This window comes from Piliocolobus tephrosceles, chromosome 7 (assembly GCF_002776525.5).
Source record: "Piliocolobus tephrosceles isolate RC106 chromosome 7, ASM277652v3, whole genome shotgun sequence".
NCBI lineage: Eukaryota > Metazoa > Chordata > Mammalia > Primates > Cercopithecidae > Piliocolobus > Piliocolobus tephrosceles.
In genome coordinates, this window is record NC_045440.1 from 36139567 (window position 1) to 36166670 (window position 27104).

Genomic DNA, 27104 nt, shown 5'->3' on the forward strand with positions numbered 1-27104 from the left:
ACATGTATACACACATACATATACATGTAGGCACACATATACACACAGAGAAAACATACAGCCACATACATACACTCAGGCACACATATACATATACATGCAAACATATACACACATGCGCACACATATCCACACGCACAGACACACACAGACACAGTAGTTGCTCTAAGACTCTGGCACTGGTTTGTCCAGCTTTGAATCTCAAATCTGTTCTTTATCAAACTATCTTAGGTCAAATACTTAGCCCCTTTGGTGCCTCAGTTTCCTCCTTTGTGAATGGGAGTGATCTTAAGGGTAACTACTCATGGCATCACTGTGAAGATTAAATGTGGCCATACATGTAAAGTGCCTCACACAAAGCCTGGCACTGGTGAAAGTTCAGGTCGGCTGTTCTGCTGGCTCCAGCTGTGTTGGGCTTTGCAGTCAGCTTGAACCTCCCTGGAGAAATGGGGTGGAGCTCTGATGGCCCAAGCAGATAAGGACTGTCGGAAACACTGCTGGGCCTACGGACATGAAACCTGATCTTCTAAGGCTGGGAAGGAAGGAGGACCCTCCACGAGGCAAATGAAACTCCAAGTCCTCAAGCCAAGCTCCCTTCATGGCACTCACAGAGCCCAGCTGACATAACCAGCCTGGACGCGGAGAGGGGGAAGGCCCCGCTTCCCCTTAATGCTACCCAAACATGGACATCCAAGCCTTCCCGAGTGTTCCCCAGCTTTCAACTAAAGACCGAACTAAAGACTGAGTCCTAAAAGCAGCAAAATCAGCCCAGAGTGAAACCAAAACCAAATACTCTGGCTCACACGCCCCGGGCATCCAAACTCCAGCACACACCCAAACTCCTCAAAGTGCAGGCACAGGACAGGGGCCTAGACAGAGGGGCTCCTCTTCCCATATCTCTCCTGACCTCAACCCAGGCCTTCCAGGGGCACAGGGCAGCTGACAGGGCTTAGGAAATAGAGCCAACAACTCCCTGCACAGAAGCCTGGCCTTCTCCATCCAGATGAAGACCCAGGTCCCCTGAGGCCAGAGAGAGAGAGAGAGGGCAGGAGAGGAAAGGACGAAGGAAAGCACCAAGCAAGGTGGAGGAGCTGGGCGTGGTGTCTCAGGCCTGCAATCCCAGCACCTTGGGAGGCTGAGGCAGGCGGATCACCTGAGGTCAGGAGTTTGACAACAGCCTGACCAACATGATGAAACCCTGTCTCTACTAAAAATAGAAAAAATTAGCTGGGCATGGTAGCGGGCACGTGTAATCCCAGCTACTGGGGAGGCAGAGGCAGGAACCCAGGAGGTGGAGGTTGCAGTGAGCCTAGATAGCGCCACTGCACTCCAGCCTTGTGACAGAGCGAGACTCCATCTCAAAAAAATAAGGTGGAGGAGAAAGGGAAAGAGCAGAGGGAGATGACAAGAAAGACACACACAAAAGGACCAGTGTGTCCCACACGGTGGCTTACGCCTGTCATTCCAGTGTTTGGGAGGCTGAGGCAGGAGGATTGCTTGAGCCCAGGAGTTCAAGACCAGCCTGGGCAACATGGCAAGACCCCTGTCTCTACATAAATTTAAAAATTAGCCAGGATTGGTGGCCCATGCCTGTAATCCCAGCTACTCTACAGGCTAAGGCAGGAGCATCGCTTTAGTCCAGGAATTGGAGGCTGCAGTGAGCTATGATGGTGCCACTGGACTACAGACTAGGTGACAGAATGAGACCCTGTCCCTAAAAAACAAAAAAAAGTCAGCCCCAGCGAGCCATCAAGAGTCCAGCTGCTGCTAGGAATTGAGGTTCCATGCATAGATGGACTTTTCCAGCAAATTAAAAATCCAAGCTGCCATTGGCCTGGGTTGTGTGCTAATGAGGGCACTTCTCAGGCTGCAGCGTGACGGGGGTTGGGGTCTGAGTGCTCCGGGGTGGGTGGAGTGGTCTGTGGAAAGAAGACAACAGTGACTCCGAGAAGCTGGTGGCAAATCTGCGGAGAGCCACAGCTCTGAAAACCAGGAGGCCTGGTGGGCAGCTCCTAAATGCTGGATTGGAAAACCCACCCTCAGACAGGGTCGATCTCTCAGGGCACTAAGCCCGTTCCGTGACTGCTTCAACAAAGAGCAGAGAACTCAAAGCAGAAACTGTCCAACTCCACGCCTCTGGGGAGCAGGACTGGGAGGGCCCGTGGCCTTTTCATCACAAGTTCTTCCAGGCTGGTCCACTTCTTAGCCACATGTGTGTGTCGCTTTGATAAAAACACGTTTCTTAAACAGTGGTGAGAGCTGGAGGCAGGCACACTTTTGAGGTTGGCCTCAACCTCAGGCTCCCCACCACATGCCCGGGAGGGGGCTCCCACCCTTCACTCGCACCAGCCCCCACCTGGCCCAGTGCCCCGGGGATGACCCCAAACGCTCCAAGCTGCCCGGGGTGTTCCCTACCCCTCCTCCTGCCTGGAAGAATGCCTGCGACTTTCTCCACCAGCCGGCTCTGCGCTCCTCTCCCATTCCCTTCCATGGTGGTTCAGGCCTCCTGCGGGGTATGGGGGTGCAGACGGGTCAGGGGAGCAGAGATCCGCACCTGCCGACACTCACCCACCGCAGGGCACCACAGCAGGGGGTGTGAGCACGGTCATTAGGGAGCAGCAGCCATCAGGGAGCCCAGGCTCCACCCCAGCTCCTCCATCAAGTGACCCCATTCCATCACAGAAAGGAGCGAGACCAAATGAAGCCCCCACATGTGCACTAACGCAGGCACACATGCACACGCCCTCTCTCCCCACCCCAACACACGCACACGCGCGCACAGACGCACATACCCTCTCTGAGCGCCAACGTCCTCATCTGTGAAAGGCAGTAACCACATATGGCACGGTGTGAGGGTTAAACCAGACACTGCACGTGACGGGCCTTCGTGCCTCCGCCTCATCCTCTATTCTCTTTTCTACAAAGTGAAAGCCACACGTCCACAAACCTGTGCAAAAATGCTAGCCTCGTAACCCCTTCTCGGCCCTCTGTCGCCCCCTCTCTCCACCCCATCCCCGGTGCTCGCACGCACCCTTCTCTTGGCCAGAGCTGCCTCCATCCTTCTGAGACCTGAGTGTCTAACCCCATGGGGCTCAGGGAAAGGGGTGCTGGCCTGGGCAGGGCTTCATCATCTTGGCTGCCTCTGGGGAAAAAAGGCTGGTGATGGAGTAGCCCCTTGCATGGGCCTGGAACAGGTTACAGACCATGCCCCCAGGATCCCTGAAATCAGATGGGAAGCCAGGCCTGGATGGGCACGGCCCCCCAACCCCCTGAAAAGACCCTCCCTGTTGTGGCCTGGTAAGGCTGCGGATGGGAAAGTCTCCCAAGTCCTGATCCATCCATAAGACCCTGGGCAAGAGAAAGCCATACTTTCCCCTGAACTCCAAGGAGCCTGGGAGCTACCAGGGGAGGAACAGGAGGAGGAGGGGAGGGTGGAGGCCAGGCCTATAGCCCTCACTGGCTGTCTTCCTCCTTCTCCCCTCTACTCCCTCCAGCAAGGCAGATCTAACCTCTGTCTAAGGTGCCAAGCTCTTCCCTGCCTGGAATTAGGGAAGGCTCCCCGCTGCCCTCTTTACCTGGCTAACACCTGTCGATCCTTCAGGTCAGCTTAGCCATTACATCCTCAGAGTGGCCTTTCCTGATCCTCATGGAAACTGAGGGCTTCTGCCCCGATCCTCTCTAATGCCCCCTTCCCCTTCACAGCACTGACACAATGTCGAATTATAGTCATGTGTGTCCGTGTTTGCTCAATAACTGCCTCTCAGGGCCAGGCGCAGTGGCTCATGCCTGTAATGCCAACAGTTTGGGAGGCCGAGGTGGGAGGATTGCTTGAGGCCGGGAGTTTGAGACCAGCCTGGGCAACATAGTGAGACCCCATTTCCACACACAAAAATTGTTTAATTAACTGGGTGTGGTAGGGTGTGCTTATACTCCAGCTACTTAGGAGGCTGAGGCAGGAGGATCACTTGAGCCCAGGAGTTTGAGATTACAGTGAGCCATGATCACACCACTGCACTCTAGCCTATGAGACAGAGCAAGACCTTGTCTCTAAAAGAAATATTAATAATAGCTACCTCTCCTGGATTGTCAACTCCACGAGGGCAGTGACTATCTCTTTCTTATTTACCATGAAATCCGCAGCACCTAGAAGAGGGACAAGTCAAACTCTTTGATTTCCTCCCCAAATCTTATCCTTCCAGAGTCTTCTCCAGCTTAGGAAGAGGTCATTCCATTCTTCTCATGGCTGACGCCAAACACCTAAGAGGACATTCTTGACCAATGCTTCTGACACCCCTCTTCCCATGTGTTGGAAAATCCTATGGGACTCGGCCTGCAGACTACACCAGGATCCAGCCCCTTTTCACCTCCTTCCTCATCCCCTTTGTCCAAGAGGCCTCCACTGGCCTGTGGGCCTGGCCTCCTCACTGTCTCCTGTTCCCCCACTGGTCCCACCACTCTTGATCCTCCACAGAGACAGCACAGAGGCCATTTATTTATGTATTTATTTGAGACGGCCTCGCTCTGCCACCCAGGCTGGAATGCAACGGCACAATCTCCGCTTACCGCAACCTCCGCCTTCTTGGTTCAAGCGGTTCTCCTGCCTCAGCCTCTTAGCCACTGTGGTCATCATGCAGGAAGTAGTCCTCATCTGCAGGACTGTGAGTAGATTTCATTTAAAGGATAGATTGGACTTTAATAGCGACAGAGATTATGACCCTTTCCTGCAGGAATGTCTGAATTATGCTTAGGTACCTTGTATGTGGTGGAATCAGATCACCAAAGAGAAGCCCTCACAGGCCTAAATATTTATCTGCATAGCATCCAATGGTTCTGATTCATTCCTTCATGAGCTGTTCTCCATCATGAACACCCAGCAAGGTGTTCATGCTGCTCCAACAGGACCAGCAGCTCAGCTGTCCTCACAGGGAGGTGCAGGACAGGGACGAGAGCTCTGAGGAAGCCCTGGGGAGCCATCTTGTGAGGGAGGTGAGGGCAGGGGTCACCTTGTCATTCTGAGCCAATGGAACCCTGGAGAAATGCCACGTTTGCATTCTCCAGCCAATTATGGGCCATTATCTCAACCACTGTTGACCTGAGTCTGGTTGTTAAAATCTGGAAGACAATAAGACACAGAAGGAAATTAGAAAACCCTAGCATTAGAAGGTAAGGCCATGCATGGTGGCTCACGCCTGCAATCCCAGCATTTTGAGAAGCCAAGGTGGAAGGATTGCTGGAGCCCAGGAGTTCAGGGTTGATGTGAGCTATGGTCACAGCACTGCACTGCAGCCTGAGTGACAGAGCGAGACCCTATCTCAAAAAAAAAAAAAAAGGTAAACAGCCTGGTTGGGGCCCTCTGACACACAGCAGAAGAGAAGAAGGCCTGGTGCTGGGAGCTTGTTAGCTGTTGTCACCCTTGACACCTCTGCATGCTTAGAGTCTGTATATTCTTTTTCTTTCTTTCTTTCTTTTCTTTTCTTTCTTTTTTTTTTTTTTTTTTTTTTTTTTTTGAGACAGAGTTTCACTCTTGTTGCACAGGCTGGAGTGCAATGGCACGATCTCGGCTCACTGCAACCTCCACCTCCTGGGTTCAAGCAATTCTCCTGCCTCAGCACAATCTCGGCTCACTGCAACCTCCAACTCCCTGGTTCAAGGGATTCTCCTGCCTCCGCCTCCCAAGTAGCTAGGATTACAGGCATGCGCCACCTTGCCCGGCTAATTTTTGTATTTTAGTAGAGATGGGGTTTCACCATGTTGGCCAGGATGGTCTGGATATCCTGACCTCATGATCCGCCCACCTTGGCCTCCCAAAGTGCTGGGATTACAGGCATGAGCCACCACGCCTGGAAGTCTGTGTATATTCTTTATCCACCCATTACTTTCTCCTAGCTTAGTAGTGAAGTTCCTTGAGGAAGTTTCTCCATTTCCGGACTCTATTAGGGAAAAAGTCAAGTGTGTCTTGGTTCTACTACCAGCTATGGGTTAAGAGTGGACATCTCTAAAGGTTTGGCTCAGAGAAGGCCAGAGAATCAAAGTAAAAAAAACCACAAGAGGGGCCGGGCGTGGTGGCTCACACCTGTAATCCCAGCACTTTGGGAGGCTAAGGCAGGTGGACCACACGAGGTCAGGAGATCGAGACCATCCTGGCTAACACGGTGAAATCCCATCTCAACTAAAAATACAAAAAAATTAGCCGTGCATGGTGGCGGGCACCTGTAATCCCAGCTACTCGGGAGGCTGAGGCAGGAGAATCGCTTGAACCCAGGAGGCGCAGGTTGCAGTGAGCTGAGATCATGCCACTGCACTCCAGCCTGGGTGACAGAGCGAGACTTTGTCAGGAAAAACCCACAAGTGGAAGTAAAACTCTTGGGAGATTTCTTGTGAGCTCTTCTCCTCCCTAGAAATGACATAGTATAGCAGTTAAAAATTTGGTCTCTTGGTCAGGCGCCATGGCTCATGCTTGTAATCCCAGTACTTAGTGGGGCCTGAGGCAGGAGGATCACTTGAGGCTGGGAGTTTGAGACCAGCCTGGACAACATAGCGAGACACCATCTCTACAAAAAATTAAAAAATTAGTCGGGCATGGTGGCACATGCCTGTGGTTCCAATTACTCAGAAGGCTAAGGTGGGAGGATTGCTTGAGCCTGGGAGTTCAAGGCTGCAGTGAGCTATGATTGTACCATTGTACTCCAGCCTGGGCAACAGAGACCCTATCTCAAAACAATGTTCGACTCTGGCTCCAGGAGTCCATATCTTGGTTCTGTTACTTACTAGCTATATATTTTTGGACGAGGTACTCTTTGGGTTCCCTGTCTGTCAAAAAAAAAAAAAAAAATTGTCCTAACCGCTGGGCGCAGTGGCTCACACCTGTTATCCCAACACTTTGGGAGGCTGAAGCAGGCGGATCACTTGAGGTCAGGAGTTTGAGACCAGCCTGGCCAACATGGTGAACCCCGTCTCTAATAAAAATACAAAAATAATTAGCCAGGCATGGTGGCGGGTGCCTGTAATCCCAGCTACTTGGGAGGCTGAGGCAGGAGAATGGCGTGAACCTGGGAGACAGAGGTTCCAGTGAACTGAGACCATGCCATTGTACTCCAGCCTGGGCAACAAGAGGGAAACCTCTGACTGAAAAAAAAAAAAAAAAAAAAAAAATGGTCCTCACTCTGTTTTGAGAACTGAGTTAATTCCTTTTTTTTTTTTTTTTGAAATGGAGTCTCGCTCTGTCCCCCAGCCTGGAGTGCAGTGGTGCAATCTCGACTCACTGCAACCTTCACCTCCCAGGTTCAAGTGATTCTCCTGCCTCAGCTTCCTGAGTAGCTGGAATTACAGGCACCGCCACCATGCCCAGCTAATTTTTGTATTTTTAGTAGAGACGAGGTTTTGCCCTGTTGGCCAGGTTGGTCTTGAACTCCTGGCCTCAGGTGATCTGCCCGCCTCAGCCTTCCAAAGTGCTGGGATTACAGGCATGAGCCACCATGCCTGGCTAAATGAGCTAATTCTTACGAAATGTACTCAACAAGTGCCTGGCACATAGTGAGCACTCAGTGGATGTCTGCTTTCCTTATGTACCTCCCATGGTAGCTCCAATCTGCTCAGTCTCAGAGAGATCAGCTAAAAGCTAGCTCCCAGCAAAGGCAAACTTCTTTCAAGAGGGAGATGGCAGATATGAGCCCCTAGACTCTTCGGGGAATAAGGCCTCATAGAGTCTGGTAGATTACATTCTCACCCAGATTAAACAGACACTTTTGGAAAGTCCTCTCTCCCTTGCTCTGGTCGGAATTAATTCAGCCTGGTCTCTGTGATCGCCACTGAAGAGCTTATCACCTCCGATCAAGGTGTGTTTAATTGGTCAGGCTTCCTAGCAGATTTTTTGAGGTCTGGAACTAAATTTGAGTCGTTCTCCTGTCTCAAACAAACCTCAAAACAAAAATATTTTGATGTGAGCAATTCATTCACTCCTCCCTGCATCTCTAAAAAGAGGTCTGTAGGAAGCTTCCCTGGGGAAAGGCTCTCTGTGGCTCAGAGAAGAAAGCACTTAAAAAGGAACCATGGCTGGGCACAGTATACTAGAAATATGCACAAAAAGGGATTAAAACATGCTCATGGCAGGGCGCGGTGGCTCACTCCTGTAATCCCAGAACTTTGAGAGGTCAAGGCGGGTGGATCAACTGAGGTCAGGAGTTCGAAACCAGCCTGGCCAACATGGTGAAACCCCATCTCTACTAAAAATACAAAAATCAGCCAGGCGTGGTGGCAGGCGCCTGTAATCCTAGCTACTTGGGAGGCTGTGGCAGGAGAATCACTTGAACCCAGGAGGTAGAGGTTGCAGCGAGCTGAGATTGCGCCACTGCACTCCAGTATGGGCAACAGAACGAGACTCCGTCACAAACAAACAAACAAACAGATGAACATGCTCATGGCCAGGTGTGGTGGCTCACGCCTGTAATCCCAGCACTTTGGGAAGCCAAGCCCGGCAGATTGCTGGAGTCCAGGAGTTTGAGACCAGCCTGGGCAACATGGTGAGACCCCATCTCTACAAAACATTTTTAAAAATTAGCCGAGTACAATAACACACCTGTAGTTCCAGCTACTTGGGAGGCAGAAGTGGGAGAATTGAACCCAGGAGATCGAGGCTGCAGTGTTCTTGCTACTGCACTCCCACCTGGGTGACAGAGTGAGACCTTGTCTCACACATACACAAAAAAAAGGAATCAGAAAGTAAGTTCCTACCCTTGGGCTCTAGTCTCAGTGAATCCGTTTCTTCATCAGTACTTCCAAATTAAGAAAGTAACCTCCACTTCATCACCTCCCTGGGTGGGTAAGAAGTCAAATGTGGTGACCCTCGAGACAGGCCAGTGTTTTGTAAATGTCTCCGCCAGACATTTCATTCCTAGCGGTGGGGAAGCCTCACCTCATTAAATGGCCTTTGGCCTCTATTCAGCCTCCAGGAGTGGGTGTTCCAGTAGAATTCCTCTTTAGACTTTGAGTGTCTTCATTTAGCAAAAGGAAATCACAGAAAAGCTATATGACCCAGGCCAGAGATCTTGGAGTCTTCCTCACCTGTGAACAGGAGGGCTGCACAGCCCTGCCTATGGGCTGTGGCTCTGCTGTCAGCTCTTTCCTGAGGAATGCAGCCTGGGCTGCTGCCTGCGAGGGCTCCTGCTGGGGGAGTCCGTTCCCCTTCTCCCTTTCTCCATTTGCAATCACTATTTATTTATCTTTGGAAGTTCAAGGAAACAGAGAGCCTGCAACTGGGGGAGATCTGTGGAGCCAGGGAGGGAAAGTGAAGAGGCCAACGTCTAGGCCCCTGCCTGCTGCCAACACCAACGGACAAGAAAGACTTACCTGCAGTCAGGGTAGGCTTGGCTGACAGGCACAGGGGCCCTGGAAAAGGCACCGCACACACCAGCAGGGCTAAGCTCACAAAAGAAGGTGGCGCTCACCTTGGGGACCGCTTGGATCATAGAGTGAAGGAGGGGGAACAGGAGTCCTGCCCCATCCTGGCAGCTCTATTAAGCAGCAGAAAGGTGAGCCTCTATGGGGAAACAGAGGAAGCAGACCCCTGGGCTGCACTTCTTATTGCCTGTCTCCAGTCCTGGTTCCAGTGTACTACAGGGAGTTTTTTTTTTTTTTTAATTTTATTTATTTATTTATTTATTTATTTATTTATTTATTTATTGGGATGGAGTCTCACTTTGTCACCAGGCTGCAGTACAGTGACACGATCTCAGCTCACTGCAATCTCTGCCTTCTGGGTGCAAGCCATTCTCATGCCTCAGCCTCCCAAGTAGCTGGGATTACAGGCACCCACCACTATGCCCGGATAATTTTTGTATTTTTAGTAGAGACAGGGTTTCATCATGTTGGCCAGGTGGATCTCAAACTCCTCACCTCAAGTGATCTGCCCACCTTGGCCTCGAAAAGTTCTGGGATTACAGGTGTCAACCACCGTGCCCAGCCTGCAGGCAGCTTTATACCCACCACTAGTTGTCAAGGTCACCCCTGCCACCACCAGTCCTCTGCCTTTGGAAACCACGTGCCCCTCCCCCCCACCACACTCTCTCATTCTAATGCCACGATTTACATCTATAAACTGGGGAGCAGGCAGAGCCCCATTTCAACCCCAGAGATCAGCTACCCCAGCAAGCTAGGGGCTGTGTCCAAGGTCAGAAAGTAATAAGAGGCAGAGCCCAGTCTGGAGTAGGGGTCTCCAGACTCACTGCGCGGGGCTCTTTCCACACCCTGCTGCAAAGCCCTGCTCATCTACTTTTCCCTTGTTCCCACTCACTGTCCCTGAAACACACACACACACACACACACACACAGCGTTGTGGAAAATGTAAGAGGCCCAGTCTAGCCTTGTCTGCCTTGGCCTTTAACCTCTCCTTGGCCGAATGACATGCACCCCCCGCTGAGCGAGGTCAACGCGGCGGAGGAGGGTCTGCTGCCTCCTCGTCTCGGCTGCCATCCTCCTGCGGCAGCCTCCACCGGGGCTGGAGGGAGAGTGAGAGCCGACTTCCAGGCTGATCATCGTGTCAGGGGCCAAGGGAAACCTCAGAGCCGTCTACCAAGTTCAACCCAAAACAGGGCGACCCAGACATCTCTGTCCAAGCCCGCGGGTCCAGGAGGGCCCCAGCAGCCTGGAGGTGCAAGTTGCACCAGCACAGGCGAGGGAAATTTTGTGGAAGGTGGTAGTGGTCGGCTCAGAGGTCTGAGATGGGTTGCGGAAAGGAAGGGTGCTGGCCCAGGGGACGGGGACGAGCGGGAAAGGAGTGTTGGTGCAGGGCGGGCGCGGAGACGCAGGGTCCTCGAGCCAGCTGGCCCGCCCCCACTCGGCGGAGGGCCTTGGCCCGGCCGAGCGTCGGGCGGCGCTAGGGCCCCACGGAAGGCCCGAGCGGGCGGGGACCGGTGGCGGGAGCGGCGCGGCACGGAGCTGCCTCCATCCATGGCATGGAGCGGCTGCGGTGGCGGCAGCAGGAGCCCGGCGCGATCCGCTAGGTCCCAGCCCAGCGCCCAGCGAGCAGGCGACGCGGAGGGGCCGGGCCTTCACTGGCCCGAGGGCCGGGTGCTGAGACTCTGGTCGCGCCGCCGGGGGCTGCCCGCGCTGCGCTGACAGCCGCGCCCGCGTCCTCCCCGCCGGGGCGCTCGCCGGACATGCCCCCGGGGCGCGGCGGCGGGGACCCCGGGGCTCGCCTCCGCCCAGGGCCCCCCTCCACGCCCTCGGGCGCCCCGGGACCCCGCTGAGCACTCCTCCCGCACGCCTGGGTTCCTCCGGCCGGAGCGCAGCCCGGCCCCAGCGCTGTGGGTCCCCGCGGGGCGATGGGTTGATGGGCGCCGGGGAACGCAGGATGCGGGGGGCGCCCGCGCGCCTGCTGCTGCCGCTGCTGCTGTGGCTCCTGCTGCTCCTGGCGCCCGAGGCTCGGGGCTCGCCCGGCTGCCCGCTACCCATACGCAGCTGCAAGTGTTCGGGGGAGCGGCCCAAGGGGCTGAGCGGTGGCGTCCCTGGCCCGGCTCGCCGGAGGGTGGTGTGCGGCAGCGGAGACCTCCCGGAGCCTCCCGAGCCCGGCCTTCTGCCTAATGGCACCGTTACCCTGTGAGTACCCTACCAGGCCAACTCTGCCCGAGCTGGGACGGGGGACGAAGGGAAGCGAGACAGGAGGGGTGGAAGCAGGGGGAAGGGGGCTATCCCCCCACTTCAGAGATTCCCGGACAGGCCTGAGTTCAGGCGCCCACAGGGGAAGCTTGGAGGAGCAGAAGAGAGGCTGGGGCTCCAGGAGCGCGGAGGCGGGAAGGGACTGCGGGGGTCAGGCGCACCCCAGAGAAAGGCACCGCAGGCGCCCACTCACCTGCCCAGGTGAAGTGGAGCGCACGCCTGCAGGGCACCCACGCCCCAGATTTCCAGCCTGGACTATGGTTGCGGACTCTGGGGGACCTGAGAAGGGTGAGAGCGGGGAATGCTCAGGAAAGCTCGACGCCCGTGGCCCAGGAGGGGGCTGTGGTCCTAACCACTGCGGACGCGTCCCGGACCGGGCTGGAGGAGTCTCCGGATTTACCTGGCTGGCCTTGTCCCTTCGATTGGGGTCATCCCATCCATACCCCCTGGCCTGCCAGCGCCGCTTCCAGCCGGTCTCCTTAGGACAGGGGGAGGCTGGGCTCGGAAAAGTCGGCCCTTGGAATGCGGGCGCTTCTGGGCTGCAGGAGAGACCCTGGCGTCCCTATCCCTCTAGAGGCCCTTCTCCCGCGGCGCAGTTTGTGCAGTGAGCTCTGTGCTGAGTCCCGCGTCCTTGCCTCTCCTTTGCCTCCCCTGGAAGTAACTCGAGCTTTGGCTGTTTCTCCATTGACTTCGCGCAAAGATTGCGAATAAAGAAACGCGGCTGGGGAAGCGGGGTTCCCTCACCGCAGCCCACCCCGGCCTCCTTCGGCGACGTCCCTCTCAGTCAGGGCCTCAGTACGCCCTTGCTTTGCTGGCAGCGAGCGCGGCAGCGCCGCAACCCGACCCCGAGCCTCCTACAGGGGGTCGCAAGTCCCAGCAGCCGCGCGAGCATTGGCTACCCCTCCCCACCGCAGAGATTTCCTGCGCCGACCACGTGCTCGCAGCTCCACGCACGCCGTGGACTTGAGGGTCTGGCCCCCGCGACCGCCGCTTCCTTTCCTGTCCCAAATCCAGCCCAAGAGCCGCTTCCCTTTCCCTGTCCTCCTGACCCCAGTGGCAACCGTTTCTCCACCGCCCCTTGCCCGGAGTCGGGGCTGGCCCAGTCTTTTCGATTGTGTCCAGAACAATACAGTAACGCCTCTGGTTGGGTGAGTTCAGAGGCTGCCCGCTTCCTGACAGGACACAACTGGTCAGCCTCTGACGCTGGCCGCCCGGCCGGCATTTTCCCCGGCCCGGGTGTGTGTGTGTGTGCATGTGTAAGCCTTGGGGGTGGAGGCGGTGTGTCTGCTCCCTGCTGCCTCCCTGCTGCTCAGGGCTAAGGCCATGGCCAGGGAAGGCACCTGTGGCTGTTCAGGGCAGCTCTCTCTGAGTGTCCGCTGGGGTTTGAGGGTCCAGGCAGGCCTGGGCATTCCCCAGCTCACTTAGTTCTGGAGGACAAAAATGCTTGCTCTGCGGAATAGTCGGTAGTATCTGCGTGAGTCCCAGCTGCATCATAATCAGAGCTGAGAGCTGTGCGTGCACGTGTGCATGCTCTTGTGTCTACTCATGCGCATATGTGGGATGTGTGTTCTCTGCGTGTCTCTGTGTCAGGGTTAGGGAATCCTAACATATCAAAGGCAGAAGGAAGTGGGGGAGGCAGTGGATAGAAAGGCAGTTTTGCAGTACATCTTAGAATGATCAGGCCATGGTTAATTCCTATTCATGCCACTCCTAGGAGAAAGTTGGGCCAACTCTTGGTAAGAATACATTAGAATCGGATGGCAGCAAAGGTGACCCCTAGCTCACCCTCCCATCGCGAATCCTCCCAGGCCACTGACCCATCAGGCTTGGGATAGGATACCCTTTAAGGAGCAGCCCCTGAGCCTGGCTCTGGATGTCCCCACAGGGACACAGACAGGGCAGGCCAGGAATGCCCTGGAGAGCCCACGGGTCCTTCAGCCTGGAGGGTAGTGGAATCCCCAGCCACAGACTTACTGCTTAGCTCTCCTGCCAGACTCTGCATAATCCTCATCCTCATGGCACCCCCTAATCCCCACCAGCTGGCTTCAGAAAGAAAAAGAACCCAGGCTCTCCCTCAGCAGAAGCTGGGCAAGGGTTCCTTCCTCTGAGGCTCAGTCCCTCCAGCACCCCTACACCCACCCCAGGATGCATCCTGAGGGAAGGAGCAGGAGAAGGTCTGTGTAGGGGCTGAAAGGGGATGATCTGTCTCCTCCCCATGGAGAAGGGTTACAGCCAACAGCCCTCTAACAACAACAAAAACCCCAGGTTAACAAGAGTAAAGCGTAACTCATGTATTACTGTTACGCACACACGTGTGCACGGGAGTCAGTAAGGCTGAAATGCTCTCTCCACAGGGCAGAGATGTATGGACTGGGAGGTGGGAGGTGGCTGGCAGGTGATGGGACTCCAGAGAAGGTGAGCTGCACGGAAGCAAAGGTGGTTTCATTATGTGGATTTATGTGGATCACGCTGCTCAGGTGATCTTTCAGAGCTTTCTGAGTAGATGAGAAGTCTGTTTGGGTGCTGTGACAACTCCCAGACTCTTCTCCTGCTCTTTCTTGGTTATTTGCTGAGATCTCTAGGGAGGAGGTACTAAGACCATTGCCTTTCTTTCAGGGAGACGTTTTACTCCATCTGGTAAGGGAATTCCAGGGAGAGTGCCCTGTCCCTGTGCTGGGGGAACAGGGGACAAGATAAATTAGCAGGATCTTGGTTCTGAGCTCCAAGTTCTGAGGCCCCTAAGGTCTCTCAGTGTGTCAAAGTGCCTGGTCTTTGGGGTATCGCCCTCTGAGCCCCTGCGTCTGGGAAGGAGGGGACTGCTGCTTCTTTTGCCCAGCAGCAAAGCCAGAGGACAAGAGCTGAGAGCCGCCGCACGCAAATAGCCTGACTCACTTCCAAACTCCTCCTTCGTGCTTCGTATATTTTTTTTTTCTGCCATGAACATTTTCCTTTTCACCTTTTAGCTTGTCACCTGGTGCAAATAAAACTGGAGCCATTCATTTTTGCATTTTGGCTTTATCCTCCCTCCCCATCTCCCCAACATTCCCATGGATTTTTCCTCCAAGATGGGGCCCCGGGACACTCAGGATTGATCCTTGGGGAGCCCAAGTGCTGGGGGCTGTTCAGACATGAAGGTGGGGTCCCTGTCTGCGGAGAGCCTCCTCCTGCGCTCTGAGAAAGCCTTCCTGTAGTCGGAGGCGACCCCATTCACAGTCCTGTTTACCGATGGAAAGCCCTCCCGCCACCTCCACCCATTATCTGAACTCTGCCTTCTGTTTTTGCATCCTCCCTCTCCCCCATCCTTTGCATTTTTTTCTCTAGTGGATTTTCATTCGCAGTTTTCCAGGAAAGCTGAGCTCTTGGCTTCCTTCCTGATCCCTCTGTCCCACAGCCCCCCCACCAGGCTCCCGGCCCAGTCTGCAGGGCAGCTGTGGGCACCCATGCTTCTGAACAAAGAGAGCAGGAGCCTTTGTGGGCCTCCCCGAGGGAAAAGATCCCACAGGGAGTGGCTTATGACAGGGAGAACCTGGGTGTGGGAGGAAGGTGCAGACCACTGTGAGCCCTACTATTACTCGGCAGCAGCTGAGGGCTGAGGTTCTCAGCTCTGGGAGTGAGTGAGGGGGAAGGGGGATGAGGATAAGGAATTCCAGGAAAGGACTGTTTGTAGATAATTCCAGAAGGAAATCTATAAAGACCTCCTGGGACATCTGAGCAGGCACTCCGAGGATACCAGCCAGTGTCATAAATTCCCAGACAGCCTGGGCTCCAAAGGATCTTAGCGATAAGGAAGTCCAGTCCCACATCTTACAGCTGAGCAAACTGAGGCCAGGAGGGGAAGGGTGCCTCGCTGACAGTCACACAGCCAGCCTGGGGCTGGCGCCGGGATGGGCATTGCATTCCTGCCAGGTGACGGCCTCGCTGCTCACCTGGCTGGACTTGGGACCCATTAGACACAAAAGATGCTTTAAAAAACCCGGTTCCTTCCCAGCAGAATCTGAGCCCTTTTGACCTGGGAACATTCCAGGCTGGGCAAGGAGAGGTCACTTTGAATTTCTCCAGAACAGGCAAACCCTCAACCTGCTCTGCCTACCATTCCGGAAGGCGGGAGTGCCCACCACGCAGGCTGCCCACCTAGGGAAGAGGCTGTCTGCCGCAGGTGTGCCCAGCACGGGCTGGGTTCTTCTGCTGGGAGTTCAGTGGTCTTGGTGGGAGAAGTTGAGGAAGATGGGCCTCAGGGAAGTAGTTCTTGAGCACAGGTCTCCCTCTGGACCTCCAGCTGCTGGCTGGGACTCCCTTCAGGGCCCTTATTACAGCCACCGGGATCCAGTTAGGGGAATTTGGGCAAAGTGTGCCAAGCGTCGTGCACATGGCCCGAGGGCAGGACAAGGATGCTGGTGGAGGGGCGGGCCCAGGCCGGCGCCCCCACCCCCTTCTCTTCCACCAGCTTTCCCCCATATGGTTCTCATAAGGTCTGGGCGCAGAGACAGCAGCCAGAGGAAGTGGCTGTGTACAGAGAGCTTTTGTGAGAGAAGAGGGGGAGGGGGAAAGAGCGAAGAAAAAGAAGGAAAGAAGAGAGGGAAGAGGCCAGAGACAGAGAAGGCAAGGGCAAGCCCGGAGACTCCAGCACCCACTCCCCTCCCCACCGAGGGGTGCAGGTCTCAGCTGCGGCACCCCCACCTGGGCTCTGGGACCTTGCCTGTTCAAAGGGAGGGGCCCAGCAGAAACCTCAGTCTCTCCTGGACTCTTCCCCACCACCCACTGGAGAAGCTGGAGGTCGCTAGCTCAGGATCCAGGGATTCCACACATCCGTCCTCTGGGGCCTGGAAGCTGCTCCCTTGAGGGCTCCCTCTGCTGCAGAATGTCAGAGTCAGGGTCCCATCCTAGGGAGAACCCTGGGCAGAGCTCAGAGTGCTCTGGGGCTCACTGGTTGAATGAAAGACACTGCAGAGGCCATCATGCTGGCTCCTAAGCGGGCACTTGTGACTCCGCCCCCAGTGGGTCCAAGACCCCGAATGTGTTATTTCGCCAGAGTTATTCCTGCATGTGCATGAACCCAGCCACCCCTGAAGCCAGCGAAGTCCCTTTCTGCTGGCTACCATCTCCCCTCTGTGATTAGGGCCGGCGGAGGAGGGGGGAGTGGCAACCCCTCGTCCTAGGGGGGAGTTTGAGAATTTCCCCCAAAGGCACAGGCAAACCAATGTAATTTGAACCTGACCATAAATTGACCCTTCAATGTGGGGTCATGTTTTTAAAGAAAGAGAGTGTTTCTAAGTTTATCCCACATGGGAGTCATTGAGAGAAGAACCCTTTCCTGATGGAGAGCAAGTTCCAGCCACTTCTGAGTTGATCACTGGCCTTCCACTCCATGGAGGCGCAGGCTGCTCCCCTCAGCAAAGCCCAGAGAGGGAAGGAGAGTTCCCAGACGCCACACAGTCTGGACCCAGACACCGCTAGCTTCCTTATCACCCCAGAGGTAGAGGCTGCCCCAGCCTCCCTGGCAGCAGCCAGAGAACAAGGGCGGGGAGAGGAGGGAAATGGCCCCGGACTGGGGGACCAGAAGGAAGATCCGGTAACCGCTGGGAAGGGCTGCTCAGAGGGGCTGTTTATTTTCATTCCCCCAGCCCAGCCGCTCTGTTCTATTTACAGCTCAGACACTGACAGGACGAAGCTGCCTCCCCCCCTTCCTCCCTCCTCCGGGGGCCCCCATCCTTCCCAAACTCCAGAACATTCCTTTGCTTTCAGGACTGGGTTATGGGGGGAGGGGGTAGAGAAGCCGTGGAGTGTAGGTCACTCCAGCAGCCTCCCAGGAGACTTCCCAGCTCTCCCAGCCCTTTCCTGGGAGCCAGGGAGGTGTGCAGGATGGATGGGGCCAGGTGACGCACGGGAGCCCCATCCGTCACAGAGGAGCAGGCAATGGACAGGGTGGGAGAGCGAGTCCTGGGGAGGGAGTTCCAGCCTCAACCGAGGGGCCAGACATCTCCCAGCTGGGAAGGGAAGAAAAAGTCTCAGGGCCCCCTCTACCGCCTCTGCTCCTCCCTCTCCTCCTCCCTTCCCCTGCCAGGGCTCCTAGCCTTGTGGGGAATTGTGTATCGAGGCAGAAACTATGACTTCAGGCTTCGGGAGACTCAGCGTCCAGGATGGGAAAGGCCATCAAAGATAAGGTGTGGGGTCTCCAGTCTGCCCCCAGGGAGGGGCCCACCTGCCCGAGGTGAGACACACACGCGCTGCTCTTAGCCAGGCAGCTCTAACTAGACCCCAGGGCTCCTGCCTCCCATCCCCTCTGCTGTTAGTCTGTGCAGGTGGGAACCCAGAGACAAAGCCACCAAGGGCAGCTGCATCTACAGGAGAAAGGGAGAGGAAGCAGGACAGAGAGATCTGGGGACTCTGAAGCTTCTCAGACCTCTTGAAAGCTTCACCACCCTCAGTCTCAAACAGTGACACTGCCCCAGGCAGCAGGGGCCCCGGAGGCCACACCTACCCACTCTGCTGATGGCAAGGGTGTTTTCTGATGAAAATGCGGGCACGTGGGACTGGGAGTTTAAGGGGCCTGACCCCAAAAATAGTACTTCCTGTCTTCACTTGAGGAGGGTTGCTGAGCTATAGAATAGGTTAGCAGACAGGAGATCAAAATACAGGTTTATTGTTGATAAAAGCTAGATTGGAAGACCTAGCTTAGAGGTTCAGCAGCAATGAGTTTAGTCAGAGCTGCCCACCCAGGGGACGTCCGAGTCCCACTCCCAGCCCCCCTGAGGGAGAGCCCCCACATTAAACAGCTCTGCAGGCAGCAAGGGCTGGGGCCTCTTTGTACACTCACCAATCAGAGGAGCCATCCCTGGAGATGGGACAGGGCAGATGCCCTAATCCGTTTTCCTCCACATGGATACATGAGCCAGGGAAAAGGGGCTCCCCCGATCCCATAATGGCCTAACAAGAACAAGCGTACTCACGGGGTCCCTGCCCAGAAGCACTGGATGGAGTATTTGAAATCAGTCTGACCCAGCAAATGTACAACCCATGGTATCTAAAACGCCCTTCCAACTGTTTCCACTTCCTCTCTGGCACCACCTTGGGTAGCTTCAGACAGTGTGACCCCTATGGGTGTGGCATCCCAGAAAGGCTGTACCGTGGAGCCAGGCTCACTCAGAGAAGGATGGATGCCATCTCCTAGGTGTTGGGGAGAGAGAGGGAATTGGAGGTAGAAAAAAACTGCCATTTGGCTTGGGGAAACCCAGGGCTCAGCAGTGAACTCTGTTGACCAAACAGCCCCTCCATCCTGGAACTCTGCCTCTGTCACTCAGCCAATGCCTACAGTGTATCCTCGCCCCATGGGAGGAGGCAAAAGACCCAGGCTCTGCCCTTCTGTCCTTACAGTCTCCTGGAAACAGGTACCAGCTCACAACGCCAGACAGGATCAGGGCAGCAAATATAGCTTCTAGGGAGGAAAGGTCAAGGATGAGTATCTACTTAGGTAGAAAAGACTGATAACTTCAATCCTTTTGGGTCTGTTTGTATTTTAAAAGAGGTCTGCGCCACGTGTGTTGGCGCTTCCCTGTAATCCCAGCTACTCTGCAGGCTGAGGCAGGAGGATCACTTGAGGCCAGGGGTTCAAAACCAGTCTGGGCAACATAGCGTGACTGGGGTTCAAAACTAGTCTGGGCACAGAGAGATCCGTGTCTAAATTTTCTTTTTTTTCTTTTTTTTTCTTTTATTTTTTGGCCAGGCGGGGTGGCTCACACCTGTAATCCCAACACTTTGGGAGGCCGAGGCAGGGTGGATCACGAGGTCAGGAGTTCAAGACCATCCTGGCTAACATGATGAAACCCCCATCTCTACTAAAAATACAAAAAATTAGCCGGGTCTGGTGGTACGCGCCTGTAATCCCAGCTACTCATGAGGCTGAGGAAGGTGGGTTGCTTGGACCTGGGAGGCGGAGGTTGCAGTGAGCCGAGATCGTGCTACTGCACTCCAGCCTGGGCAACAGAGCAAGACTCCATCTCAAAAAAATAAATAAATAAAATAAAATAAAATAAATTTTTTTTGTTAGCTGGGCATGGTGGCATGCTAGCTATTCCAGAGATTGAGGCAAGAGGAATTCAAGACCAACCTGGGCAACATAGTGAGACCTCTATCACCACCCATCCCTCAAAGAGGTCTGCTTTCTTCACCTAGAAGCTTGGCTCCCCGCTGGGGGGCTTTTAGGTTGTGCATGGAGGAAATGTGTAAGGTCAATTGGGGGTAATATCCCAGCCTGCACAAATCAGGGGGACACAACACACGTAGATGAACATTCCATCTTCCTGTTGGACGCATCTCCCTCCACCTCCTATGAGTGGAAGTTTGTAGATACGCAATATACGATTTATGTTTGTAGGACTAGCCTGTCACACAAGGCTGAGTGCACAGTGACTGTTAGGTAGCTCTGAGCAATGAATGGATGAATGAATGAATACATAAGTGTGGGTGATTACGGCAGACTACGTTCCTTGTGCTCAAGTCAGGATGCTGTAACCCCCAAATCCCCATCAAGGCATACTGATTACCCCCAATGAATACCCGCAGCCCATTTTCTTTTTCTTTTTTCTTTCTTTTTTTTGAGACAAAGTCGAGTCTCACTCTGTCGCCCAGGCTGGAGTGCAGTGGCACGATATTGACTCTCTGCAACCTCTGCCTCCTGGGTTCAAGCGATTCTCCTGCCTCAGCCTCCCTAGTAGCTGGGACTACAGATGCATACCACCTTGTCTGGCTAATTTTTGTATTTTTTAAAAGAGATGGGGTTTCACCATATTGGCCAGGCTGGTCTCAAACTCCTTGACCTCAAGTGATCCACCCGCCTCGTCCCCCAAAGTGCTGGGATTACAGATGTGAGCCACTGCGCCTGGCATGTAGTCCATTTTCTTAGGCTTCTGCCTCCAGGTTACGTCCCGAAGTCACAGATTCCCTTCCCATCCAAGCCCCAGTTTCTTGGTTCCCCTGCTCACCACAAAGTTGCGGTGCCCTTGTAGCAAGGGTAGGTTAGAGAAAGGAGACCAGACCTATGAGAGAAGGCAGGGTGGAGCAGGACTCAATGCAGGTTTGTTTTCTCTCATGTCTTGGGCCTCCAGCCCTGCCTGGACAACCCAGCTTCCAGGCTGAGTTCAGGGGCGGTCTTAGGACCCAACCCCCTAAAGCCCCTCCCTAGGCCTCCTTCTATTGCCAGTCGGTGTTCAGGGCTGACCAGACAGGCGTCCAGCCCAGGGAAGGGTGGCAGGGAAGTGCAGGAGTGGGCAGGACACTTTACATGTCCTCACCAACATTTATGTCCCTTGCAGTCAGGCTAAATGCATGTGAAGGCAGCCATGGAGGGATGAGAAGCCACAGGCCAGCCTTTCGCCTGAGGTTGTGTGTTGAAGCAGGGCCTGTGCACGGCGAGCATCCTCACTTTTGGAGGTCTTACTGTCGTATCAACCATACTAAAATGTACCCACATCCGTCGTCAAACATAATAATTATTGCTAATGACATAGTATGACATTGGGTAATTATGTCATTAAGCATTTGTTAATTTCCATCTTTGTGGCATCTATATTTTAGAGGCAATGCTTCTTTTTTAGGTTTTAAGCGTCTCTTTGGGCCCTGGAAATGCTCAAAGGCACAGCGCCTGCAGGGGAGGCTGAGAGCTCTGATTTCGGTGGGGGTTCGAGCCCCAGGGCTTTTTGGCGTCAGCAAGCAGACCGCCCCCTACCTGCTCTATGGTGGTTTCCCTAAGACACGGCCAAGCCGCCAGTGAGAGGTGTTGGAGACGGGGCCTCCCAGACTCTAGGAACCTCTAGGAACCTAGTGATGGCCTGAACTGACGGAGGCTCCAGGATCAGACTCCCTAGGGAGTATGGATACCCCAGTTACAGAGAGGAGCTCATTGGGTCTGAGTGGTTGGCAGGGGGCTGACACGCATGACTCTTCCTGCACATGTGAGAAACATTTAGTTCAGGCATGTGCTGTGTGCCCACGTGACTCCTGCAGGGTCATCTTTGATGTCGGGGTGGTATCTGGTATGTTCCTGCGGCTGCCCAGAGCCCACAGAGCCTCTCTGTAGACGCCAGCCGCTCGCTCCCTTGGCCTCCAGCCTCATTAGTGGGAACTCTACTTGCTTCTCTCCCGCAAAATAGGACCCCAGCCGGGAGAGAGTTCTGGTATGGACTTGGTGTGCCCCCTCTCTCTGGCCAGATTTCAAACTCTCAAGTAGAGAACAGGAGACTCCAGGGACTGGCCCTCCTTCCTGTGAAAAGCTTGACATTAGGAGTGGGAGAAGGGCGTGCGAGGGAGGGAAGAAAGAAGCTGAAGATGCCTGGCCAGGCCAGCCAGGGCTCTGGGGCAGAGCTAGTGTGGTTGGGCAGGAAATCCACCTGGCTGGGCCCCATGAGGTTTTAGGGCCAGAGGATGGAGCAGGTTGAGGAGGTGTCTGTCTTGAGGGGGTTGAAGAAGGCTGAGGCTGACCCTGTGTCTGTGCTGGATGGAGCTGTGGGTCCAAAGCTCCCTCCTTCCCTTCCCAATTGTGGCCACTTTGCCTGCCTGCCTCCCAGGGGACAGCCTAGAGTGGTGGGAACATTTTTCTGCCCATTGGATGAAGCTCTGTGTGTGTGCGTGTGCGTGTGTGTGTGTGTGTGTGCGCGTGTGTGTGTATGTGTGTGTGCATGCGCGTGCGCGCATGTTCATCCCCATCAGCAGTGCTGTAACGCCCAGCTTCCTACCTGCCCGTAAAAATGCCAGACCCAGCCAGGCACAGTGGTTCATTCCTGTAATCCCAGCACTTTGGGAGGCTGAGGCAAGTAGATTTCTTGTGTTTAGAAGTTCAAGACTAGCCTGGGTAACATAGTGAGATCCTGTCTCTAAAAAAAATTCTCTCTTTTTTTTTTTTTTTTTTTTGAGACAGAGTCTTGCTCTGCTGCCCAAACTGGAGTACAGTGGCATGATCTTGGCTCACTGCAACCTCCACCTCCTGGGTTCAAGCGATTCTCCTGTCTCAGCTTCCAGAGTAGCTGGGATTACAGGTGCGGGCCACCACACCTGGCTAATTTTTGTTTTTAGTAGAGATGGGACTTCACCATGTTGGCCAGGCTGGTCTTGAACTCCTGGCCTCAAGTGATCCACCCACCTTGGCCTCCCAAACTGCTGGGATTATAGACATGAGCCACTGTACCCAGCCTCTACAAAAACATTTTTTTAAAATTAGCTAGTCATGGTGGTGCATGCCTGTAGTCCTAGCTCCTGGGGAGGCCAAGGTGAGAGGATTGCTTGAGCTGAAGAGGTGGAGGCTGCAGTGATTTGTGATCATGCCACTGCATTCCAGCCTGGGAAATAGAGCAAGACTTGTCTCTCTTAAAAAACAAAACAAAACAAATCAAAAAAACCCTGCACTGTCTGTCTAAAACTGCCTTCCCTCCTCTCCCCAGATAGACCCACCACAAGGCACCCTCTGGAGAACAGAACCATCAAGCTCAATGTCAGTGGAGGCCCCTCTCTGGATAATCTAGGTCTAGAGTAAACTTCCTCAGACCTCTCCAGGTTAAGACCAAAAGATCCAATGCTGGATCTGAGGACTCGAATCACACAGTGATCTGCCTGAGGTCTTTTCAAGAGCTGGAAATTCCGCAAGAAGGGGGGCCCTTGGAGGAGAAGGATGAGAAAGGCCTTTGCCTGGTGCCTGCGTCTGCGAGTGGGTCAGAGGGTGGGGCATCAGGACCATGTTCTCTGCAGCAAGAAAATATCTCATTTCAAGACTTCCAGGGCTGCAGTTGGTGCCGGGCTAGCCAAACCGGAAGCGTGGGCTGCAGCTGCCCCTCACTCAACCCAGCCCTTGCCTCCCAGCACACACAGAGGCTGCCTCAGAGAGAGAGGGGTGGGGTGGAGGGAAGAGAGAGAGAGAGAGAGACGGGGACTGCATGAAGTCTGGGCTCAGGGCGGCCTGGGGAAGGATGGGAGCCGGTCCCAGAGATAAGATATTCAGGGCCAGAGGCTCGTCCTTGCTCTTCTCTGGGGCAGGTCCCCGATCTGTCAATCTGTCGCTGTGCTTCCGCCCTGCACTCAGCACTTGGCCCGCAGCTGGTCTGAATTGAGATGTGTTGGCAGAGAACAGAGTAGTAGGACATTGCAGAGTCCTGAGACTTTCTACCAAAATCAAAATGAAAGTATCTCATTAATAATTTTATATTGATTATATATTGAAATGAAAATACAAAAATTAGCTGGGCGTGGTGGAGTGCACCTGTAGTCCCAGCTACTTGGGAGGCGGCAGCAGGAGAATTGCTTGAACCCGGGAGGAGGAGGTTGTAGTGAGCTGAGAGCGCACCACTGCACTCCAGCCTAGCGACAGAGCAAAACTTGAAAGAAAGAAAGAAGGAAGGAAGGAAGGAAGGAAGGAAGGAAGGAAGGAAGGAAGGAAAGGAAGGAAGGAAGGAAGGAAAGAAAGAACTCAGGCTGGAGTGCAGTGGTGCAATCACAGCTCACAGCAGCCTCAAACTCCTGGGTTTAAGTGATCCTCTTCCCTCATCCTCCCAAGTAGCTAGGACTACAGGCAGGCCACCACGTCTGACTACTTTTTAAAACATTTTTTGTAGAGATAGGGTCTTGCTATGTTGCCCAGACTGGTCTTGAACCCCTGGCTTCAAGCAATTCTCCTGCCTCAGCCTTCCAAAGCACTGGGATTCCAGGCATGAGCCACTGCACCCGGACTAAATAACATATATTCTCAAAATGAACTTTTAGGCCGGACTCAGTGGCTCATGCCTGTAATCCCAGCACTTTGGGAGGCCAAGGTGGGTGGATCACGAGGTCAGGAGATCGAGACCATCCTGGCTAACACGGTGACACCCCATCTCTACTAAAAAACACAAAAAAATTAGCCGGGTGTGGTGGCAGGCGTCTGTAGTCCCAGCTACTCAAGAGGCTGAGGGAGGAGAATGGCATGAACCCGGGAGGCGGAGCTTGCAGTGAGCCGAGATCGTGCCACTGCACTCCAGCCTGGGCGACAGAGCAAGACTCTGTCTCATAAGAAAAAAAAAAAAAAAAAAAAAATTCTTTTATACTGTGTGTGTGTGTGTGTTTTTGTTTGTTTGTTTTGTTGTTGTTTTTTGAGACAATTTCACTCTCGTCACCCAGGCTAGAGTGCAATAGCGCGTTCTTGGCTCACTGCAACCTCTGCCTCTTGGGTTCAAGAGATTCTCCTGCCTCAGCCTCCCCAAGTAGCTAGGATTACAGGCATGTGTCACCACACTCGGCTAATTTTTTTGTATTTTTAATACAGATGGGGTTTCACCATGTTGGCCAGGCTGGTCTCGAACTCCTGACCTCAGGTGATCTGCCTGCCTCAGCCTCCCAAAGTGCTGGGATTACAGATGTGAGCCACTGCGCCCAGCCAACTTTTTTTTTTTTTTTTTTGCGACAGAGTTTCGCTCTTGTTGCTCAGGCTGGAGTGCGGTGGTGCGATCTCGGCTCACTGCAACCTCCGCCTCCCGGGTTCAAGTGATTCTCCTGCCTCAGCCTACCGGAGTAGCTGGGATTACAGGCATGCGCCACCATGCCCGGCTGATTTTGTGTTTTTAGTAGAGACGGGGTTTCGCCATGTTGGCCAGGCTGGTCTCAAACTCCTGACCTCAGGTGATCCGCCCACCTCAGCCTCCCAGAGTGCTAGGATTATAGCCGTGAGTCCACCGCACCATCCAACTTTTAAACTTTTTAAATGTGGCTACTAGAAAATTTAAAATGGGCCGGGCGCAGTGGCTCACACCTGTAATTCCGGCACTCTGGGAGGCCGAGGCAGGCGGATCACCTGAGGTCAGGAGTTCGACACCAGCCTGACCAACATGGTGAAACCCTGTTTCTACTAAAAATACAAAAATTAGCCAGGCATAGTGACAGTCACCTGTAATCCCAGCTACTCTGGACGCTGAGGCAGGAGAATCACTTGAACCCGGGAGGCGGAGATTGCAGTGAGCCGAGATCGCACCATTGCACTCCAGTCTGGGCCGCAGAGCGAGACTCTTTTTCAGAAAAAAAGAAAAAAAAAAGAAAAGAAAACTGAAAATGACATGCACTTGCAAGAGTTTGTTGTTGTTGTTGTTGTCAGTTCTCTGTTAAAGAATCTGGGGTATTTGAAGTGGGTTAAAGGCTAAAGAGTTGGGAAAATGCGAGGAACCACCCCCACCACCACCACCTCTGCCCCAGGCTGGGCAGAGCTCTCAAACTGAGATCTCAGGTTTTAATATTGAGGATTGGGAGTTGCAGAATTTTTATTTTATTTTATTTTTTTGACACTGGGTCTCACTCTGTTGTCTGGGCTGTAGTGCAATGGTGCCATCATAGCTCACTGCAGCCTCGAACTCCTGGGCTCAAGTGATACAATCCTCCTCCCTTAGACTCCTGAGTAGCTGGGACTACAGGTACCATGCCACCAGGCCCAGCTAATTTTTTTTATTTTTATTTATTTATTTTGTAGAGACAGAGTTTCACTGTGTTGCCCAGGCTGGTCTTGAACTCCTGGCCTCAAGTGATCTGCCCATCTCAGCCTCCCAAAGTGCTGGGTTACAGATATGAGCCACTGCACCCAGCCCCTTGTCCAACATTTAATGTAAACTCTAGGGTATAGGAAGGGCATGAACTGGGGGTGGAGTGAGGCAGGCTTTGACTTTAAAGTCAGAGCCTGTCACCTGCCAGGCATGAAGGCTCACGCCTATAGTCCCAGCTACTCAGGCAGAGGCAGGAAGATCCCTTGAGCCCAGGAGTGGGGCTGCAGTGAGCTCTAACTGTGCCACTGCACTCTAGTCTGGGTGACAGAGCAAGACCGTGTCTCTAAAAAAATTTCTTTTTTAATTTTTTAAAGAGCCTGTCACCGCTCAGAGGCCACCCCAGCCCCACCAGCACCTAATGAGATCTTTAAAGGCCTCTTAGAGGCCCTAAGAATGGTCAAAATTATGATTACCACGAATACCCCATGTATGAAGTGAAAATAAAACTATCCTAACCTGTAAAATGAGAATAATAAATACAATAATAAAATGAGTTAATAGAAGGTCTAATAGCTCATATAATGAATACTGTGATGTACTTTTTGACATATCAACATTGTGCATGTGTGTGTGTGTTTGTGTGTGTGTAAGTATTTTGGAAACCCAGCCAACCTACCCCCCTACCTATCACTTCCCACCAGGAAATGTCACCATTGGAGGGACCATTAGGCAGGCACTGGATGGGTGGGAGGGATCTATGGAGTGGGGAGAAGGAAGGAAGGAGATGAGGTCTCCACCCCTCCCATGGCCCTAGAAAGCCCCTTCCACACTTTTCCATGCTTCCCTCCATCCTGGCCACTGTCTTCTCCACGAGCCAATGGAAGATGGAGCAGCTGGAATGTTAGCCATCAGGGGTCTCCCCACTGCCCCTGATCTGTTCACCCACCACTTCTTTTTTTTTTTTTTTTTTG

The 27104-nt window shown here is 53.8% G+C and overlaps 1 protein-coding gene across 2 annotated transcripts in view; it reads left to right on the forward strand.

Moving 5' to 3' along the window:
* The first annotated feature begins 10941 nt into the window (after positions 1-10941).
* The window catches only part of ADGRA2 (adhesion G protein-coupled receptor A2), a 46944-nt gene continuing 30781 nt past the window's right edge, over positions 10942-27104 (forward strand). Inside the window, exon 1 of one of the 2 annotated variants that reach the window (XM_023214564.3) lies at positions 10942-11593. In XM_023214564.3, coding sequence (XP_023070332.1) covers positions 11328-11593 — 266 coding nt within the window. In that variant the 5' untranslated portion in view covers positions 10942-11327. The remainder of the gene's footprint in view (positions 11594-27104) is intronic. The other variant, XM_023214565.2, reaches the window with a different exon arrangement.